Genomic DNA, 22,771 nt, shown 5'->3' with positions numbered 1-22,771 from the left:
ATTCATTAATTCTCAGTATGTTGAAGTATTTTGGAGCCCATATGTGAAGCTATCTAAGAGGGTTCCCCCATGTTGGTCAAAGGGACATTGTCACTTCTGATTATGATGGCGGAGGGTGAGAGGGGACGTCCGTAGCACGGTACATCCAGCTGTGTCTGAAAGGGATTAGCTCAGCAATACGCACGCACACACACATGCACACACACATGCACACACACATGCACACACACATGCACACACACACACACACACACACACATCAGCAGCTTGCTGGAAGACTCGTCATCTTTAAGGGTCCCAATAGCTCCTCAGTCTGAGTGAAACTACATTAGTTAGATCAGCTTTATTAATGGCTGATCTTCACCATGTGTTTCCAGCATCATAACTAAGGACATGCACTCAAGAATAGATGGTCAATACCAGGGATCATCAACTACATACAGCCGTGGGACGGTTTATCTTGAGCGGATGGTCAGGGAGCCAGAACATAATTGCAAATCATTCGTAGACTGCTAATTGACCGCAATAAACCCAAACAGATATAATATATGACTAAAACATAATAATTTCAAGCCTTGCTTGCATTTGTATACGATCACGTGTCTCTCTATTATGTGTGAGAATACTTTGGAACAGATTTCCAAAATTAAAATCACGTGGAGACGATTTGCTGGTGTTTTTACAGTCTTTTATGTCCATCAAAAATAATTAAATAAATTTGCTCAGAAAAATTGTGGGCCAGATTCGGCCCACAGACCGCCAATTGAGGAACCCTGGCATATTGTTTCATTCAGGATATCGATACGTGTCATATTCTGCTTATATTCCTTTTTAGTCAAGACTATGGGCCATTCAGGCTCAGACAAAGCTTACTTGTCCAAGGAATACTTACTTACTCAAGTCTTGACAGCTATTGATTGTTTATTGATAGTTTACTAGAAACTCTCCGTTATCATTTTATTTTCATTGTCGACCTGATCCTGAGACAAACTCAATCTTAAAGTAGACAATAGACATCTTACTCACAACAACAACTTTATACTCAAACTCGGAGCTCAGCTCGGGGCATTTTCACGCCACGTGAGACAAATTCAACATCAGAACTTGGGGGCATGTTCACGTCACGAGAGACACGACCAGAGTGGATTGGATGTTAACCTGAGAATTCCCATTGCCCTACCTCTCACTCCTCCTCCAGCTGGTCTGTCACCTCTGTTGTGACAGGGAGAGTGACAGGGAGAGCAGCACCCTGTTTTCTCCTCGCAGGCTGGCTCGTTAGTGTGTGATTTATCACTCTAACACCGGGGGTCTGGTGCTGAGGTGGTAATGTCCTGGAGGGATGACACACAGTCTCAGGGAGGGACATTGTTAATGCCCAGCCAGACAGCCTGCTCTGAGTTTCACCAGTCTGAGTTTATTGTTGTTTCCCAACATCCCTAACTGTGTATTGCCGCTTTCCATGTTGTCTGTTGTCTGTAGCTTGTGAGGTGTGGAAACACTTAGTTGCCTTTATGAATTTTGTCTTGCTTCTTTTTGTTCTATGTTGCTCTGTCTCTATGCTACGTCTTGCTTGTCCTATGTTGCTCTGCGTGTGCACACTGCTCAATGATTGTCTATATTGTAATTGTTTTTAATAACCTGCCCAGGGACTGCGGTTGAAAATTAGCTGGCTGGCTAAAACCGACACTTTTACTGAAACGTTGATTAAAGTGCACTGTCCCTGTTAAAATAAAATAAACTCAACAGACAATGCAACTGCATAGCTGGAGGGGGCAAACATGAGCCATAATGGCTTGATCTGATCGCCTCAAGTTAGTGGACGAGTAACTTTTTCTGTAAAGAAATGTCTTTGTATTGTGACTAACAGAAACTGTAGGAGTATAGGGCAGCAGGTTAGGCCAGTTGAATGAATACCTGAGCCGACATGGTGAAAAACCTGTCAATGTGCCCTTGAGCAAGGTACTTAACCCTAATTTGCTGCAGGGGCGTCATACTACTACAGCTGACTCTGCAAAACAACATTTCACTGCACCTATCCTGTGTATGTGATAATAAACCATATTTTTTCTCACTAAAGGGTAAAAAATTGGGAGTGCTGGAAGCACACTACAGTGTGAACCTTATGACCCCCGGCATAGAAGTCAAAAAAACGTTCCATCTAGACTTCGGGTATGATGAATTACGTTTTTCCTGTCAGTCTGCCCCAGCAGGTGCCCCATTTAAATTCTTCCCTCTCAGAAACTTATACAAACTGAACTGTACCCCATGCACTCCCTTTCCTGCCAGACACACGGAATATAGCACATGTGGAGCTGAATCGGTTACATATGAGCTTTTTCTACATACACTCATATCCATTTCTCCTCTTGGCCTCAACCTCGTCTGTACTGAGCTGTAGCCAGCACATCGTATCTACTATCAGTCAACCCTTATTTTAGACAGATAAATAGATAGCTCTCCATACATCAATATGTGCATTAGTAGAGTTTTGATACACATACATACAGTATGCACACACAACTTTTTCTCACTGTTGTTTTTAGTCTTCTCTTGCCCTAATGGAGTTCAGGCTTGGGGGAGGGGGGGGGGAAGAGAGGGAGAGAGAGAGATATGACAGCTTCTCTTGCATGATTATAAGCAGGCTTGGGGGAGGGGGGGGAGAGAGAGAGAGAGAGAGAGAGATATGACAGCTTCTCTTGCATGATTATAAGCAACTGTAATGGCCTCCAGATCATCAACCCCACTGACTTGGTGTGCACGTGCACAAACACACACGTACACACTGTGCCAAATGAAACAAACCACGCGGCCACTGCTATTAATTATTAAATCTCCTTTTTTTCTACACCAGTCTTCAGCTTCATATAGAGCTGAACGCTCTTTAAGGGAGGGAGAGAGTTTTCATGGGAATCTAAAGCTGGATCCAATTATGTTTTTCAAAGGTTGGGGACCATGTTTTTCTTATCGGACCATGGCGGTTTCGTTCTAGAGGCCCCTGCACTGAGCTCCATGCACGAAAGGACATGATTTAGTGGCCCTCAAACACACATTTTTGCTGACATGAGTTTTGAGAGCTTTAAAAGTCACGGACATACCGGTAGCGTTTGCCAGCCAAGAGTACTTAGCACCTCTGAATATATTGCCAGCCGTAATTTGCAAACTGATTCTACACGTAGAACAGGACAAAAATGTCAGCAGTCAGACGTACACCAGAGGGTGGTCCCTGAAACACACCGCGCCGAACAAACTGCAGACAAACAACAGATCATCATTCCGTGCGGTGTGTGTGGTCCCTAAGAGAACAGTGATCTGAGGAAGTCCGGGCCTCCAATCATCAATGATGAAGGGAAAGGAGAAGCGTAAAGAAAGACAAAAGGAAGCCATCTTAGACTATTGAGATACAGCCCTGTGCCACCACACCACCATGCACGACCACCCCTCGTCTTCCACGTCCCATAAATCTCAGCGGCAGGATGACAAGGCTCTAGTCAATAGCAGCAGACCTGCCCTGACAACAGTCTTGGTTGCCCTAACCCTTTTCCTAAACTTAACTTAATTGCCCTAACCTGCCACGTTAATTCTCCTAACTTGCTATGAAAAGTAACTTCTGCTCGTCAAAAGCAGCATACCTGTCCTGAGAACAGTCTTCATTTCCACTAATGGGATACAGCATAAATCTCAACAGCGGGATGACAACCCTCTCCCAGCTTAATGGCGCTGTCGACAAACATTAGAACCCCACCGCGTCAAACTAACCACCGAAACACTCTTTCAGTGATATTTTACAGAAAAGTCCGTTCCTTTTTGAGCCGCGGCCGGCTCTTCCTTGAGACATCTGCAGAGGAGTTGCTCATAATTATGATGGATTAGACTGTGGCTGGATTCTGGCCCTGGCGCGCTGTAATTATTTCGCAGATGCTGCGGATGTTACATGCATTAATAATGGCGTGTGGCAGACAGAAATCAATGCCATCGCTGGAATCTCTATTTGCTTCCCTGGGGGGGTTGGGGGGGTGAAGGGGAAAGGAGAAGAGTGAAGGTTCACAGTATTTCTCTTTCACTCTCTCTTCTTGGAGAGAGATGCCTCCCTGCATCACAATGCAATACAACCCTCAACAGCCTTTAACTGGCTTCTCACCTAGCTACGATAGGCCCGTTGGTGCACAGTAGCTCTGAAACCCTTCTCTGAAATATCTCCGCACAAGGACATACTGTAATTATGCTACATCAGCATAATTTGCCTGCTGAAAATTTGACAAAGACTTGGCTGTGTTGATGTTTACTAAGATGGTGATATTGCGATGCAATGGGCAGGACAAGTCAGCATTGTTGTCAAGTCACAACAGACCAGAATGACTCAAAGGGGGTGAGATGTGGTGTGTGAGCACTGCAGGGGCCGACTCATATTATAATATGAGAATCAGGCATCTTATTTCCTGCCTATCCAGTGTTATCCGATCGTGACTCCGCCGTGATGTCATCGCTTGACCTTGTGAACAATAGACAGCCCAGAGTGAGAACTTAGTTGACTGTCTGTCACAACGGCCTAACCGTAAACTCAATCAAATCCATAATGTAATTCAATATCTGCGACTGCCCAATCGTCCCTCTAGGAGTTTTGCATTAACTCTATACCTCTAATCCCATATGATAAAGTTCATAACTACAGTATAGGACAGAGTAGACTGTCTGTCTTGGCTACCAGGGACTCACACCTCTGTGGAACCAGGGTTATATTATCCAGAGTATGGCCTTACTGACATGACAATATGGAAGGGAAAGCCAAGTTCCCTATAAGATAGTTGGCCTCAACCACCCCTCATACAGGTAACTGCCAAAATAAAGGAAACGCCAACATACTGTCTTTGATGGGGCTCATTTACTCAAGTGTTTCCTTTGTTCTGTCAGTTACCTGTAAATTACAATGGGGCAGAAGGTGAGGAATAGCAGTGCTAAACAGCCGACGCATAGTAAGCTCTTTTCCCATCTACCACCTGTAATATTACCAGCCTCTTTTCCCCGCCTGTCTCAAACATCAACATTACAGAAGGAGAATATCGTTGTTACATGATGCAGCCTCAGTCATGTTTCAATAGTTTGAAAAATGTGGAACTCATTGATGTAATAAATATATACTGAACTGCAACATAAGCCCAATGTGTAACAATTTCAAAGATTTTACTGAGTTATAGTTCATATGAGGAAACCAGTCAACTGAAATAAATTCATTAGGCCTTAATCTAGCGGCGGTAGGTAGCCTAGTGGTTAGAGCGTTGGGCCAGTAAACGAAAGGTTGCTAGATTGAATCCCTGAGCTGACAAGTTCAAAATCTGTTGTTCTGCCCCTGAACAAGGCAGTTAACCTGTTCCTAGGCTGTCATTGTAAATAAGAATTTGTTCTTAACTGACTTGCCTAGTTAAATAAATAATGTATTGATGAGTGGGATGTATCACATGAGTGGGAATACAGATATGCATCTGTTGGTCACAGATACCTTAAACAAATGGGCCTCAGGATCTCATTATGGTATTTCTGGGAATTCAAATTGCTATCAATTAAACGCAATTGTGTATGTTGTCCACAGCTCATGCCTGACCATACCCCCACCGCCACCAAGGGGCACTCTGTTCACAACGTTGACATCAGCAAACTGCTTGCCCACACGACGCCATACACATGGTCTGCGGTTGTGAGACCGGCTGGACGTACTGACAAATTCTCTTAAATTATGTTGGTGATGGCTTTTGGTAGAGAAATCAACATTCAATTCTCTGGCAACAGCTCTGATGGACATTCCTGCAGTCAGCATGCCAATTGTTTATGTCGCATTGTGTTGTGGGACAGAACTGCACAATTTAGAGGGGCTTTTTATTGTCCCAGCACAAGGTGCACCTGTGTAATAATCATGCTGTTTAATCAGCTTTGTGATATGCCACACCTGTTAGGTGAATGGATTATCTTGGCAAAGGATAAATTCTGCTAACAGAGATGTAAACAAATTTGTGCACAACATTTTAGTGAAATAAGCTTTTTGTGCATATAGAACATCTCTGGGATCTTTTATTTCAGCTCATGAAAGATGAACCAACACTTTACATGTTGCATTTATAATTTTGTTCAGTGTATATACATATTTACTATACCTGCAACAAATATATTTAATATACCTTAAAAGTGATGATACAGAGGTTTTGTATAATTTCAGCCAGTAGTTTTTAAATTAGCGCTCATGAGACAAAAAGGGGCCCCGAAAATTGTACACAACGTCATCCATTTTGTATGATATGTTACAAATTCCAATTGGTACAATACGTTACAAATTTATAAATGCTTAAGATCCCATTCATTCTCTTTTGAGAAATATACATTTTTTTCTTCCATATTGTATGAAAAAAGGTACCAGTCCTCAGCAAAAAATGGAACAAAACCTATTCCCCACCCTCTCCTTCAAGAAAAGGGCAGTGTCATCTTATCCTCCAACAAGTCATTCTATAGCATAAACTCCCAGCGTGTAGCAGTTAATGGAATGAGGTCAGTGTCTAGCCATGTGATCAGACACATGCACCCCTTTGTTTGATACAAGTAGCATCTGCCTGAGAAGAAAGAGGCATGGTGGAGGAGTAGAGGAGCCGTTGGTATGTCTCCTCTCTCTCTCCCTCCGCTCTTCTGTAAACATGCTCGGCTGCTTCTAGCTGTGGAGAGAAGCCTCACCCGCCAAGCTGAGCCCCAAAGACAGCTGCTCAGGTTCGGAGCTGTGTGCTGTGTCGTAAATATGCTGCGCACGCAAAGAATGCTGCAAGCTGCCTCTGGCTGTTCTTTCTTTATTGAGACACCTTCCTTCCTGGAGCCGTCTCTCTGTATCGAGACAGAGACAGTTTCTAATGCCTCGTTGCGTCGGGGGTGGGGGGTTGGGAGAGGGGGGTGAACGTGCATAATTTGGTTGTGTTTTGTCTTCCCAATAATGTTTTGCCTGAAAAAGTCTGTCTCAGAGAAGCACTCATACTGCTCTGGCTGCCAATGGGTTCATGAGTGTCTAAAAAAAAGCAGCACATTCAGAAGATATATTCCTCAACTTCACTGGCGTTTCTCCCATCAGGTACAGCATGATGGGCGTAGACTGGGAATATTATGCATCTGGCCTCGTGGTATTTTTACATTTAGCTCGGTTGACTTAATGCACTTCTAAGGGAAATGGAGCTGATTGTATTTCACCATCTCTGATTTCAACGAGGCAGAAACTCACAGGACAGTATTACAGAAAGTCTGACCTCCTTTTTCATAAGTAAAAATGTTTCAACCGCACTGGTTCCCACACTGTGTGTGTCACTCCGTGCTGACCCGGCACGTTGTCCTGGGATAACCTTCCCCCAGCATTCTTATTTCTTATTTCTTGCCACCCAGTTGAGGATCATTTAATTCTGTGCCTTCCTTCATGTCGCATAACTGATATCCACTCAGAACCAAGTGTAAACATGTTACTCCCCAGACTCAACTCTGTGACCCAGGCTGGCGATGATTTCAGACTCAATTACTGTTTCCCGCCACTTTATTTAACTACGCAAGACAGTTAAGAACAAATTTTTATTTACAATGACAGCCTAGGAACAGGGGGTTTACCGCCTTGTTCAGGGGCAGAACGACAAGTTTTTACCTAGTCAGCTCAGGGATTCGAGCCAGCAAACTTTTGGTCACTGGCCCAGCACTCTAACCACTAGGCTACCTGCCGCCCCCATGCAAAGTGTCGCCGCCCCCATGCAAAGTGTCGCCGCCCACATGCAAAGTGTCGCCGCCCACATGCAAAGTGTCGCCGCCCACATGTGTTTTGTCCTGTGTTTATAAATACATCCAATTCCATTCAATTTAGGAGAGAATGTGTGTTTTTTCCCTTTCGTTTCGAACTAATGTGATGTTATGGGAAAGTGGAAACTAGTGATTACATTTGACGAATCATAGGATGGTTGTATAAAAATAGTCTATCATCATAAAATACCCATTTCCACCTTAATTCAAGATCAGTGCTATATGCACCATTCACATTTTTTGTTTAAATGTGTAATCTTACCTTATGATTACACATTTAAGGGACTGTTCGTCTGTTGTTTCTGTATTTCATGGTTAGTAATACCTCTCTCTCTCTCTCCGTCTCCCCTGCAGGACGCACAGAGGGCAGCCCTGTGGATGGACTCAGAGCAGGCCAGATGGAAACAGAAAAGGCCAGCCAGGAGACGGAAGAAAGTCTGATACTAGCACAACTCAGCGCCGCCACTCAACCAGACAACCTGATCACCGCCAAGCTCCAAAATGGCACCCAGTCACCGGAAGGAGCCCATCAGCAGATCAACGGGGATGGAAACTGGAACCTTTACAACAAGGCCGTGGCAGGGGTCATCAACCCAATGAAGAGACACAGGGAGAACTGCAGCAGTCCTGCCGGAGTGCAGGGACTGTTCGACCAAGGCTCTTATAACATGATCAATGGTGGGGATCTGAAGCATGCGCTCTGTGACCAGTCCTTACTGGGCCTTCACCAGGCCAAGAAACTCAGATCGGATTTGGAGATTAATGGAGGGGATGGAGAGGAGATGTGGGACAAAAAGGAGGGTGGGGACATCATGGACGATTTCCCAGAGTTGACAAAGCCTGGGGAGTTTGACTGCGATGGGACAAGACTGGATAAGAGAAACTGTAATACTTTCTCAAATGGAGGGGATATTTTCTCACTATCGAGGAACAAGCAAATAGCTAACGGTGCTACAGTGAGCCCCAATTCCATTGAAGGCACACCTGGTGACCTTCTAGAGAAAACTCTGTCTCAGTATTACCCAGAACAAGTGTCCATCGCAGCACAGACGGGCGTGCAGGAGTTTCAACCGGAGGTGGGGTTGGTCGACGACATTAGCTCACTCACCAACGAACTCCCTGAACTGCCCGAACATGCCACGACGCAGTCACCTACCTCTCTTACCTCAGGGTTCCCTCCCATTTCAGCCCAGATGCCTGCCTCTGAGAAACAGCAGCAGACTGGGGTAGCAGACCCTAAAGGGCAAGGCAGCAATGGATATAACAACTCAGCCGCCCCGTATATGGTGAATGGGTATTCTAACAGTTACAGAGGAGAGCACCCGCAACAGCAGCCCGCTGACGGCTCGCAACATCAGAACAACACAGAGGGCATTTACAGGAAACCTAACCAGGAGTTTAACCATCAGAACTCTTTCCCGAGCCCTCTAGAGCAGAGCACTCCGCTGCAGACAAAAGAGGCCATTGGGTTCAGCCCCGGCCCTTTCCCCAGCCCAGGCATGGGGCAGAGTGAGGGGAGGCGCCGGCAGCAACAGTATGGGATGCAGCAACAGCAGACAGGAAACCCCTGTGGAGCTGACTCTACGGGCCCCCAGGGCTCCATGGGCCCAGCTTCCCTGCCCAGTAGCAGTGAGCCTGGACCCCAACACTCCCATCAAAACGGGATGATGAAAGACACAACCCAGCAACAGCAGAGAGGAGGGGCAGATCCCGGTTGCCCTAATTCCCAGATGGGCTGGATAGATCTAAACTCCCGGGGTCAGATGCTGGAGCCCGACTCAGCACGGAGGTTCCAGACGGGGGGACAAAGCTTCGACGTAGGACCCACCGGAGGGGCCTACCAGCAACAGCAGCCGCGGCCGGCCCAGTCGCCTCACCAAGCATCTCCTGCCCAACACAACACTGCCCCAGAGTGGCAGCAGCAGGCCGACTCTAAAGGCCCACCTCACATGCACCAACAACAGTGTAATCTTCCTCCTCAACATCAGCCACATACACAACACATGCACCAGCAGCAGTGTAATCTTCCTCCTCCTCAACAGCAGCAGCAAGGGGAGAATTGTTTTCGAGCCCCCATGCAGCCAGAGCACTTATGCGAAGGCGACCCAGATCTAGAGGAAATACTATCACCTAGCTTTTTGCAGCCGCCACAACGTCCACAACATCAACAGCAGCAGCAGCGCCCGCTGTCCCATCCATCTCAGTACGACGGACAGCAGTCGGTCAACGCACCAAAGTCACAGGACCCCAACCAGGGCACGATGGACGGTCAACAGCTGCTGAACAAACTCAAGCTGGAGGACTACATCAGGCTAGAGAAGAAGCTGAAATCCCCTGGTGGAGGCTACAGAGGTCAGGGTGGTCAACCCCAGCCTGGGCACCAGCAGCAGATACAGTCTATGATGAGAAACAACCCTGGGTACAATCCTGTAGACCCCTCTCAGCCCAACGAAGCACAGCAGTCCCAGCAGGCGTCATGGAGACAGAGCAGCAGTAATACCATGGAGATGGAGATGGAGCTGGAGATGAAGCAGCAACAACAACAGCAGCACCAACAACAACAGCAGAGGCAGTACACTCCAAGCCCCGGACCCAAGCAATACTCCCACCAGCAGCAGCCGCCGTCCCACCTCCGACAACCACACCCCAACCACATGGACTTCCCCCTTACCCAGACCCCCCCACAACCGCTACCTCACTTACCACACGGTGCTTTAAACCAGCAGGTGTCTGCACAGCAACAGCAGATGTATCCTAAAATGGAGCAGAATCAGCAGGAGTCTTGCGCCCAGTTCCAGAGGGGGGGGCCTCCACCCCTGGGACACGGGGGCCCCCAGGGGGACTTCCAGAGGCACGCGGCCCTGCGGATGCATCTTCTACAGAGGCAGTCTGAGAGGGAGTCTCTGGGTCCCCCTCATCCACAGACCCCTGTAGATTTCAAACACGGCGTCCGGCCCATCAAGATGGTGAATGGGCCGCGGTTCGAACACCCTCACCACCAAGGGCCTGGACCACCGCCCTTGATGCAGCATCAACAGCAGGGCCGGGAGATGGGTATGGTAGCGGGGGGCATCCAGGTCAAGCAGGAGTACAATCCACAGCCCCAGACGTCGTGCTGCGGTGAGCGGAGCCAGAGCAGCTCCCAGCGGAGCATCCTAGCCACCATGGAGCAGACTCTCAGACAGTATCAGCTTTCGCCAGTCTTCGACAGGAAGTCCCTCGTCATCAGGTCACCGAACAAGGTCAAGGTGGAGCAGTCTGGCGCTGTGACGGTGCTCTCGACCCACGCGGACCTGGACGGTGGGTCGGGTGGGATGGAGGACATGGGGATGGGGCGCCCTGGCTCCAATGGGCTGAAAAGACCCCACCTAGACTTCACCCCCAAGCAGGAACCCCTGCTCCAGAGTTTTATGAATTCCCCCATGAAACTCTTGGATACTCCCATTAAAAACCTATTGGATACTCCTATCAAGACCCAGTATGATATCCCTTCCTGCCACTGCATGGGTGAGTCACATTTCATGTCTGTCTTCACACAGAGATTATTTGTCGGTTGATGTCTAATTTGGGTATGGGGGGTTGTGCCTTTCTTTGTTTTGATACAGAGTCCATCAGTGAGAAGGACGAAGGGCCGTATTACACTCACCTGGGCTCCGCTCCGAATATCAAGGCCATCCGTGACATCATGGAGACAAGGTGGGTTGTTTTATCCCGTGTCATCCCACATAATACAAAGGAACAGGTTTTACTATACACAATTACTGAACTTTTCATGGTTTCAAACAAACATTTTAACGGTTGCTTTCTCACACGCAAATAAACCATAGGAACAGGTATTTCTGTGCACAATTACTGAACTTTTCATGGTTTCAAACAAACATTTCAACTCAACCTTTCTCACACCAGAGCCATTTTGGGATCACTTTCTGGTCACATGACCTCCATACTTACAGTAACAGTTTCCTGATTATACCACTCACCAGAATTCAACATGGTGGCATATAAATCATGACGTTAGTATTTAACCTGGGAATACGTGCATCAAGCCTGTATTTGTTCCATTCCTGTTACATTTGTGATCCTCTGTAGCTGTGTGACTGTGGTCCTCTGTAGCTCAGTTGGTAGAGCATGGCACTTGCAACGCCAGGATAATGGGTTCGATTCCTGAGACCACCCGTACGTAAAATGTGTGAATGTATGCTGCTTTGGATAACAGTGTCTGCTAAATGGCATATATCCAATGATGTACATAAGCCCTGGATTGCTGATGCTATTGAGAGGCTTTGATGCCATATTGGTTCTCCCCAGTAGGAGCAGGCTGTATTAGGAAAGAATGGAATTCTACAGTGTTTTAAGGACAGAATTATGTTGTTGTAGTGGGGACAGTAACATTAGTGAACTCTAAAAAATTATAATTTAAGGAAAATGTTCTATTTTTTTATTTGTATGTTTAGGTCACATCATATAATTTAAAAGTATGCATTAAGTTGTCTGTAATAGAATAAACATGACAAAAACAAAATGTTTATTGCCGTACACTCTTCTGTTACTATATTAATAAATGCATTTCTAAAGCTTCCAAAATATTATTTACAACGGTGGGAGAGTGCCAAGATGGAGGCACTGTGGTTTCAACACAGAGTCCCCTGTCAGTCATCATGTGTATGTGTATATATATATATCATGGCATATATCATATATATCACATTTAATGTGGAGACGTTACAATCAGAACGCTCTGTAACGTTGTACACTCCTGAACAGACCCCATATTTACACCCACACTTAACAAACGTTGTTCATATTCTCATTTTATTGCCGTACACTCTTCTGTTACTATATCACATGCATCTACTCTAACTATCATCCTTGCTTTTGAAGGTCTGGGCTAACTGGCAGTGCCATCAGGATTGAAAAAGTGGTGTACACAGGTAAAGAAGGGAAGAGTACACAGGGATGCCCCATTGCTAAATGGGTAAGTGTGAATGAAGCATGACAATATCTCCGAAATTCATTTTTTAAATGATTATCACACACCAGATAGGTGTGTGGAAATGTGTTGTTTTACAGGGTCAGCCATAGTAGTACAGCGCCTCTGGAGCAAATTAGGGTACTAAATTCTAAATATATGGAGGAATCACTCTGAATTGGGGATGCTGTAATGTGTACCTTCCATACTTTGATCAGACACTATTGGTTTAAGAATAGAGTTGAAGTCATGGGTGTTGGTGGCATCTTAATAAGAGGTTCCTTTCCTTCATCAAGGGCACATCGATAGATTGTTCACGTTGTCGACTAGGGTATTCGAACCAGCGACCTTTCGGTTGCTGGCCCAACGCTTTAAACGCTAGGCCACCTGCCACCCAATTGGGATAGCCGAAATTAGAATCGAGGATTACTATTTAGAGCAAAATGGTCAATTGTAAAAACACACCAGATTGTAATTTGAAGGGAATCTTTTCTGTACTATCTCTCTGTGATCTCAGACCAGATGCCTCTGGGAAAAAGGCACTTCATCTCAATGAGATTTACAATCAAATCAAATAAATCAAGACATTGGTGTGTTCCAGGTGATCCGGCGCGGCAGCGTGGACGAGAAGCTCCTGGTGCTGGTGCGTGAGCGGGAGCGCCACAAGTGCGAGGCGGCATGCATCGTGGTGATCATCCTGATCTGGGACGGCATCCCCACCACCATGGCAGACCAGCTCTACATGGAGCTCAGCGACACTCTGACGAGACACGGAGCCCTCACCCAGCGACGATGTGCCATCAACGAGGAGTAAGGGCCTTTGCCTCTAAAATCGTCATTTCTAATCAGGGGTGCAACGTTCACTGGGGACGGGTTACCCCCCCCCCCCAGTTTTAGCATTGGAATGTGATCCTAAACGAGGCAATGGTGTGTTTTAGGACGATGCGGGCGCCTCCGAGCGGTCGGGGGTACACTGTTTGGAGAGTTTATCCATCTGGCAACAAAAAATATATAGAAATTGTGTACCGCCCACTTCTTAAATGAAAGTTGCGCCCCTGATTCTAATCATACCATACATGTGTTTAGACAGCTGTACCAAGCCCACACATTTTCTTAACCTTTTCTAATTTTAGTCATATTATTTGTTTGACACGGACAAACGTGCAATAATCCAAGACATTACTGAGGGGGACTGCAACCACATTGTGCTACTTACTGCTATGCAAATACAGTACACTGCAAAATAGTACACTCAAAACAGGAAGACCACCTCAGGAGAATACGTTTTTAATTCAAATGTACAACCAGTTTAAAATGAAGGTAGGCCTGTCTGTGACCAACAGATGCATATTTATTATTTCAATTCATGTATTTCCGTTGACTGATTCCCTTATATGAACTGTTACTGTAAAACCTTAGAAATTGTTGCATGTTGCGTTTATCATTTTGTTTTAGTGTACAACTTCAAATTGATTATAATACCTGAAAACAAACTAAGGTAGTAGAGTTATGATAGGGGATATATAATAACAATACCTGCTTAACTGACGACCAGGCATGACACACACTAGCTGGGCATTTGGTCAGATGATACACCATAATATCAAAGGCCAGCTTGTCCCGGTCCTGATACCAATGAACAGAACAGCTCATTCACACACTCCCTTCTGTTGTCTCCTGGTTAGCTTCACTTTACAATACCCTAAACCCTATCTGGGATGAGTTACCTGGTGGTGAATTATTGATAGTTGAAGGCTATTCAACCCAACCCCTGATGAGAGGAAGTGATCACACTTATCATGTCATAGCGTTGTTTGTGACCCAAAGCTGGTCCATCAGAATCATCCTAAACTCAGTCAGTTAGACATTCTATTGCTTTATCCCTCTGTGTCTAGCCTGGTCTCAGATCTGTTCGTGCTGTCTTGCCAACTCCTATGGTCATTTGTTGGCATGACAATGACCATTCACAGGAGTTGCCAGGACAACACAAACAGATCTGGGACCAGGCTAATCCATGTATAACATAGCTAACTAATTTAGTTCTCCAAAGCGCTGTGTACGTGGCTACACTCTGTCAGGTAGAACAGCTTGTTCTAGTCAATGCACACAAAATCAAATCAAATAAAATGTTATTTGTCACATACACATACACATGGTTAGCAGATGTTAATGCGAGGTTAGCGAAATGCTTGTGCTTCTAGTTCCGACAATGCAGTAATAACCAACAAGTAATCTAGCTAACAATTCCAAAACTACAATGACTGCATTAACTATTCTACTGGCAGCATCTGTCTCAATCTGTCTCAATATGTCTCCATCTGTCTCAACCGGTCTCAATCTGTCTCAATCTGTCTCAACCTGTCTTAATCTGTCTCAATCTGTCTCAACCTGTCTTAATCTGTCTCAACCTGTCTCAATCTGTCTCAATCTGTCTCCATCTGTCTCAACCTGTCTCAACCTGTCTCCATCTGTCTCAACCTGTCTCAATCTGTCTCAACCTGTCTCAATCTGTCTCAATCTTTCTCAACCTGTCTCAACCTGTCTCCATCTGTCTTAATCTGTCTCAACCTGTCTCAACCTGTCTCAACCTGTCTCCATCTGTCTCAACCTGTCTCAATCTGTCTCAACCTGTCTCAACCTGTCTCCATCTGTCTCAACCTGTCTCAATCTGTCTCAATCTGTCTCAACCTGTCTCAATCTGTCTCAATCTTTCTCAACCTGTCTCAACCTGTCTCCATCTGTCTTAATCTGTCTCAACCTGTCTCAACCTGTCTCAACCTGTCTCCATCTGTCTCAACCTGTCTCAATCTGTCTCAACCTGTCTCAACCTGTCTCCATCTGTCTCAACCTGTCTCAATCTGTCTCAATCTGTCTCAACCTGTCTCAATATGTCTCAATCTTTCTCAACCTGTCTCAACCTGTCTCCATCTGTCTTAATCTGTCTCAACCTGTCTCAATCTGTCTCAACCTGTCTCAACCTGTCTCCATCTGTCTCAACCTATCTCAACCTGTCTCAATCTGTCTCAACCTGTCTCAATCTGTCTCAATCTTTCTCAACCTGTCTCAACCTGTCTCAACCTGTCTCCATCTGTCTTAATCTGTCTCAACCTGTCTCAATCTGTCTCAACCTGTCTCAACCTGTCTCAATCTGTCTCAACCTGTCTCAATCTGTCTCAATCTTTCTCAACCTGTCTCAACCTGTCTCCATCTGTCTTAATCTGTCTCAACCTGTCTCCATCTGTCTCAACCTGTCTCAATCTGTCTCAACCTGTCTCAACCTGTCTCCATCTGTCTCAACCTGTCTCAATCTGTCTCAATCTGTCTCAACCTGTCTCAATATGTCTCAATCTTTCTCAACCTGTCTCAACCTGTCTCCATCTGTCTTAATCTGTCTCAACCTGTCTCAATCTGTCTCAACCTGTCTCAACCTGTCTCCATCTGTCTCAACCTATCTCAACCTGTCTCAATCTGTCTCAACCTGTCTCAATCTGTCTCAATCTTTCTCAACCTGTCTCAACCTGTCTCAATCTGTCTTAATCTGTCTCAACCTGTCTCAATCTGTCTCAACCTGTCTCAACCTGTCTCCATCTGTCTCAACCTATCTCAACCTGTCTCAATCTGTCTCAACCTGTCTTAATCTGTCTCAACCTGTCTCAACCTGTCTCCATCTGTCTCAACCTGTCTCAACCTGTCTCCATCTGTCTCAACCTGTCTCAATCTGTCTCAACCTGTCTCAATCTGTCTCAACCTGTCTCAACCTGTCTCAATCTGTCTCAATCTGTCTCAACCTGTCTCAACCTGTCTCAACCTGTCTCCATCTGTCTCAACCTGTCTCAATCTGTCTCAACCTGTCTCAACCTGTCTCCATCTGTCTCAACCTGTCTCAATCTGTCTCAATCTGTCTCAACCTGTCTCAATCTGTCTCAATCTTTCTCAACCTGTCTCAACCTGTCTCCATCTGTCTTAATCTGTCTCAACCTGTCTCAATCTGTCTCAACCTGTCTCCATCTGTCTCAACCTATCTCAACCTGTCTCAATCTGTCTCAACCTGTCTTAATCTGTCTCAACCTGTCTCAACCTGTCTCCATCTGTCTCAACCTGTCTCAACCTGTCTCCATCTGTCTCAACCTGTCTCAATCTGTCTCAACCTGTCTCAACCTGTCTCCATCTGTCTCAACCTGTCTCAATCTGTCTCAACCTGTCTCAATCTGTCTCAACCTGTCTCCATCTGTCTCCACCTGTCTCCATCTGTCTCAACCTGTCTCCATCTGTCTCAACCTGTCTCCATATGTCTCAACCTGTCTCAATCTGTCTCAACCTGTCTCCATCTGTCTCAACCTGTCTCCATCTGTCTCCATCTGTCTCAACCTGTCTCAATCTGTCTCAACCTGTCTCCATCTGTCTCAATCGGTCTCAATCTGTCTCAACCTGTCTCCATCTGTCTCCATCTGTCTCAATCTGTCTCAATCTGTCTCCATCTGTCTCAATCTGTCTCAATCTGTCTCCATCTGTCTCAACCTGTCTCAATTTGTCTCAACCTGTCTCAATCTGTCTCAATCTGTCTCAACCTGTCTCAACCTGTCTCAATCTGTCTCAACCTGTCTCAATCTGTCTCAACCTGTCTCAATCTGTCTCAACCTGTCTCAATCTGTCTCAACTGCTCAAACAGGAGGAGTAATGTCTGCACTCTACAGGAACGCATGTGTAATGGCATAGCGTGCCGTTTCAGCATGATGTAATGTCATTCACCATGTCATCAAACAACTGCCGGTAGTATACTATGAATGCACCCCCAGCTAGCCAAAATCGACATGCTATTTTCCTTTTACCATGTTGTTCACATAGGCATGGGACATAAGACGGACAGGCTTAACTGCAGGTTTCCAATGTAATTTTTCACTGCTAGGCTGACTCATAAGTAAAAGTTCTAGGAGTTTCTTTGTGTGCTCGAAACTACACTTTCCCACTGGGAAGCGATGATTAGCTCCTATATAAATCTCAATTATCCATACTTACATATTCACAATTACAATTATATTTGACTTAAGATATTGGGAGTATACAGTTGAAGTCGGAAGTTTACATACACTTAGGTTGGAGTCATTTTAAAACTAGTTTTTCAACCACTCCACAAATGTCTATAGTTTTGGCAAGTCGGTTAGGACTTCTACTTTGCGCATGGCACAAGTCATTTTTCGAACAATTGTTTACACACCGATTATTTCACTGTATCACAAATCCAGTGGGTCAGAAGTTTACATACACTAAGTTGACTGTGCCTTTAAACAGCTTGGAAAATTCCAGAAAATTATGTCATGGCTTTAGAAGCTTCTGATAGGCTAATTGACACAATTTGAGTCAATTGGGGGTGTACCTGAAATGTTTTATTTGATTAAATGTCAGGAATTGTGAAAAACTGAGCTTAAATGTATTTGGCTAATGTGTATGTAAACATCCGACTTCAACTGTACGTAATAAACCTTTTTTTGGAATGGTAATCGTACCACCTGGTATTTGGAAATGTATAAATTCACAGGAATGTGTTTGATTAAATGTTTATACACAGGATTTAAACCAAGCCTATGACAATACATAGTAGGTGTTGATTAATGGTTTTGACAAATGTACTTCTAGGAGGGAGCACTTGGTAAATCTAGCATGGAGTTTTATGAATAGCATTCAATGAGTTGTTCCTCTTGTCCTTGTTGTTAAAGAGTACATGTGCCTGATATAAAGGAGTTATTCCCCTCATCCTTGTTGTTAAGGAGTACATGTGTCTGAAATAAAGGAGTTGTTCCTCTCGTCCTTGTTAAGGAGGACGTGTGCCTGATATAAAGGAGTTGTTCCCCTTGTCCTTGTTGTTAAGGAGTATATGTGTCTGATATAAAGGAGTTGTTCCTCTTGTCCTTGTTAAGGAGGACGTGTGCCTGATATAAAGGAGTTGTTCCTCTTGTCCTTGTTAAGGAGGACGTGTGCCTGATATAAAGGAGTTGTTCCTCTTGTCCTTGTTAAGGAGGACGTGTGCCTGATATAAAGGAGTTGTTCCTCTTGTCCTTGTTAAGGAGGACGTGTGCCTGATATAAAGGAGTTGTTCCTCTTGTCCTTGTTAAGGAGTATATGTGTCTGATATAAAGGAGTTGTTCCTCTTGTCCTTGTTAAGGAGGATGTGTGCCTGATATAAAGGAGTTGTTCCTCTTGTCCTTGTTAAGGAGGACGTGTGCCTGATATAAAGGAGTTGTTCCTCTTGTCCTTGTTAAGGAGGATGTGTGCCTGATATAAAGGAGTTGTTCCCCTTGTCCTTGTTGTTAAGGAGGACGTGTGTCTGATATAAAGGAGTTGTTCCTCTTGTCCTTGTTAAGGAGGATGTGTGCCTGATATAAAGAAGTTGTTCCTCTCGTCCTTGTTAAGGAGGACGTGTGCCTGATATAAAGGAGTTGTTCCCCTTGTCCTTGTTGTTAAGGAGGATGTGTGCCTGATATAAAGGAGTTGTTCCTCTTGTCCTTGTTAAGGAGGACGTGTGCGTGCCAGGGGTATAAATGCAACAATTTCTAAAGATTTTACTGAGTTACATTTCATAGAAAAACATCAGTCATTTGAAATAAAATCCTTAGGCCCTAATCTATGGATTTCACATGACTGGGTAATGGGTGCAGCCATGGGTGGGCCTGGGAAGGCATAGGCCCACCCACTGGGGAGCCAGAACCAGACAGAGATACTCCCCCCCCCCCACCCTCAGATGATCCCGCAGGTGATGATGCCGGATGTGGAGGTCCTGGGCTGGCTTGGTTACACGTGTTTTGCGGCTGTGAGGACTGTTGGACGTACTGCCCAAATCTCTAAAACGACGTTGGAGGCGGCTTATGGTAGAGAAAACAACATTCAAGAGAAATCAACATTAAATTCTGTGGAATCAGCTCTTTTTGACATTCCAGCAGTCAGCATGCTAATTGCACGCTCCTTCAACTTGAGACATCTGTGGCATTGTGTTGTGTGACAAAACTGCACATTTTAGATTGGCCTTTTATTGTCCCCAGCACAAGGTGCACCTGTGTAATGATCATGCTGTTTAATCAGCTTCTTGATATGCCACACCTGTCAGGTGGATGAATTACCTTGCCAAAGGGGAAATGCTCACTAACAGATAATGCTCACTAACAGATAATTGTTTTAATTGTACACAGCATTTGAGAGAAATAAGCTTTTTGTGCATATGGAACATTTCTGGGATTTTTACAAACACTTTACATGTTGCGTTTATATTTTTGTACAATAGCATGGACTATTGGTTAGAGCATTGGGCCAATAACCGTAACATTGCTAGTTGGAATCCCAGAGACGACAAGGAGAAAAATCTGTTGATGTGCCTTGAAGCAAGGCACTTTAGCTTAATTGCTCTAAGATCGTGGTTGATAATGGCAGACATTGGCCATGACCTCACTCTCATAGGATGTCTCAGGGAGAATTAGCATTTGCAAAGAAACACATTACCAATACACACTGTATGTGTGAAATAGGACAAATATAAGCTCCCAACAAATATGCTGAACAAAAATGTTAATGTGAAGTGTTGGTTTCATGAGCTGAAATAAAAGATCCCATAAATGTTCCATATGCACAAAAGTCGTATTTCTCAAAAGTAATTGCTCAAATTTCTTTACGTCCCCATTTGTGAGCATTTCTCCCTTGCGAAGATAATTCATCCATCAGGTGTGGCATATCAAGAAGCTGAATAAACAGCATTATCTTTACACAGGTGCACCTTGTTCTGGGTATAAAAGTCAACTCAATAAAAGGCAACTCTAAAATGTGCAGTTTTGTCACACAAGACAATGCCACTGATGTCTCTAGTTTTGAGGGAGCGTGCAATTAGCATGCTGACTGCAGGAATGTCCACCAGAGCTGTTGCCAGAGAATTGAATGTTGATTTCTCGACCTTAAGCTGCCTCCAACGTCATTTGGAGAATTTGGCAGTATGTCCAACCGGCCTTACAACCGCAGACCACGTGTAACCATGCCAGCCCAGGACCTCCACACCCGGCTTCTTCACCTGCAGGATCATCTGAGGCCAGCCGGGCAGCTGATAAAACTGAGGGTCATTTCTGTCTGTAATAAAGCCCTTTTGTGGGGAAAAACATTCTGATTGGCTGGGCCTATGCCCTCCCAGGCCCACCCATGTGAAATCCATAGATTAGGGTCTAATGAATTTATTTCAATTGGCTGATTTCTATATAACAACTATAACTCAGTAAAATAGTTTAAATTGTTGCATGCTGCTTTTATATTTGTGTTCAGTATAATTATATAACAGAGTTATTCCTCTCATCCTTGTTGTTTAGGAGGACGTGTGCGTGCCAGGGGCTGGACCCAGAGGCCTGTGGCGCTTCCTTCTCCTTCGGCTGTTCCTGGAGCATGTACTACAACGGCTGCAAGTTTGCAAGGAGCAAAATCCCACGCAAATTCAAGCTAACTGGGGACGACCCGAAAGAGGTGAAGCATACAGTACATACTGTATTAATAAACATATTTATTTACTGTTACTCTAATTATGCATTGCCAGTCATCAAAACAAAGCTACACTGAAATAATGTGTTTTGCTTCTCTATCAGGAAGAAAGGCTGGAGCAAAATCTTCAGAATCTGGCAACCCTAATGGCCCCCACATACAAAACCCTGGCACCAGATGCCTATCAAAACCAGGTAAGGATTTCTGGGCAGCGTCCATGTATAGTACTGCCATTTTACATGTATAACATTAAATCAACATTAACAACTCAACACAAGCTTTAAAAAAAATCCTGCCCAGGATTCATTTAAAGGGGCCACATTCCCAACAGGAGCATTTAAGTGAAATTATTTATTAGCTTGAACAGTGATTAGTTTCATTTAGTGAGACTGATTTTTATGCTCGTAACATAAACCCTAATGGAATCCATGTCTTCTCTTTGCACCGAGGGTCGGGTTCAGTTGGGCACGCCGTAGCATAATGTTTTGCAACCACAGACGAAAATCTGTGTGTTCATTGGACAAGTTCAAGTTGTACCTCCATTTTTCAAAACATTTTCAACTGAACACAAACCTGGTATTTCTGTGACATACTGGTACTTAACCCAATAACCCACATTCTCTTAACGCCAGATAGAACCACTTATCTACACTAGTACAGTGACTCGCCTGAGGAATGACGCCACCTGTCTGCAGACAGTGACTAACTCCCATATTGTTCATCCACAGGTGGAACATGAGCAAAGGGCGCCAGACTGCCGTCTGGGAAAGGGGGAGGGGCGACCGTTCTCCGGGGTCACCGCCTGTATGGACTTCTGCGCTCACGCTCACAGAGACCTCCACAACATGCAGGGGGGCAGCACTGTGGTAAGCCAACATCTAAATATGACAGAGCAAAATGTCAACACAGTATCAAATGTTTGAATTTGCTAAAGAAAACAAACAAACAAAAAAATACTGCACTAATCAGAAGATGCCTCTGCCCAGTGGATATTCAGATGTAAATAAAATAACACTAGTCAAAGCATTTGTAAAAAGCAAACAGAGCCCTCAAGCTTGTCTCTTCCCACCCACCATCTATCCCAGGTGTGCACGCTAACCAAGGAGGACAACCGCCAGATCGGGAAGATTCCGGAGGACGAGCAGCTCCATGTGCTGCCCCTTTACAAGGCCTCGCCAACGGATGAATTTGGCAGTGCAGAGGGCCAGCAGGAGAAGATCAAGACGGGCGCCATCCAGGTGCTCAATGCCTTCCGCCGCCAGATCCGCATGCTCTCCGAGCCTGCCAAGTCCTGCCGGCAGAAGAAGCTGGACGCCAAGCGGGCTGCCGCAAGCAAGAATGCCGGGGGACCGGACACGCCTTCGAAGGCAGAGAAAGCCCTACAGGCCAAGCTGAAATCTAGTAGCACTTATGAGAGCATAGCTCAGAGCACTCCTGGGACAGGTGGGTGGAGATGTACACAGTGTAGCAGGGTTCAGACACAAGACGCTAATGTAGGAG

General features: G+C 45.1%; 1 protein-coding gene across 1 annotated transcript in view; it reads left to right on the top strand.

Annotated features, from left to right (window-relative positions):
- The window catches only part of tet2 (tet methylcytosine dioxygenase 2), a 60,748-nt gene that overhangs the window by 31,671 nt on the left and 6,306 nt on the right, over positions 1-22,771 (top strand). Inside the window, exons 2-9 of the mRNA XM_031815121.1 lie at positions 8,155-11,307; positions 11,406-11,496; positions 12,682-12,775; positions 13,371-13,579; positions 21,106-21,256; positions 21,376-21,465; positions 22,000-22,137; positions 22,357-22,714. Of these exons, the coding sequence (XP_031670981.1) occupies positions 8,199-11,307; positions 11,406-11,496; positions 12,682-12,775; positions 13,371-13,579; positions 21,106-21,256; positions 21,376-21,465; positions 22,000-22,137; positions 22,357-22,714 (4,240 nt within the window). The 5' untranslated portion in view covers positions 8,155-8,198. The remainder of the gene's footprint in view (positions 1-8,154; positions 11,308-11,405; positions 11,497-12,681; positions 12,776-13,370; positions 13,580-21,105; positions 21,257-21,375; positions 21,466-21,999; positions 22,138-22,356; positions 22,715-22,771) is intronic.

This window comes from Oncorhynchus kisutch, unplaced genomic scaffold (genome assembly GCF_002021735.2).
Source record: "Oncorhynchus kisutch isolate 150728-3 unplaced genomic scaffold, Okis_V2 Okis07a-Okis12b_hom, whole genome shotgun sequence".
Taxonomy (NCBI): Eukaryota; Metazoa; Chordata; class Actinopteri; order Salmoniformes; family Salmonidae; genus Oncorhynchus; species Oncorhynchus kisutch.
This window is presented reverse-complemented; position numbering and strand designations above follow the sequence as displayed.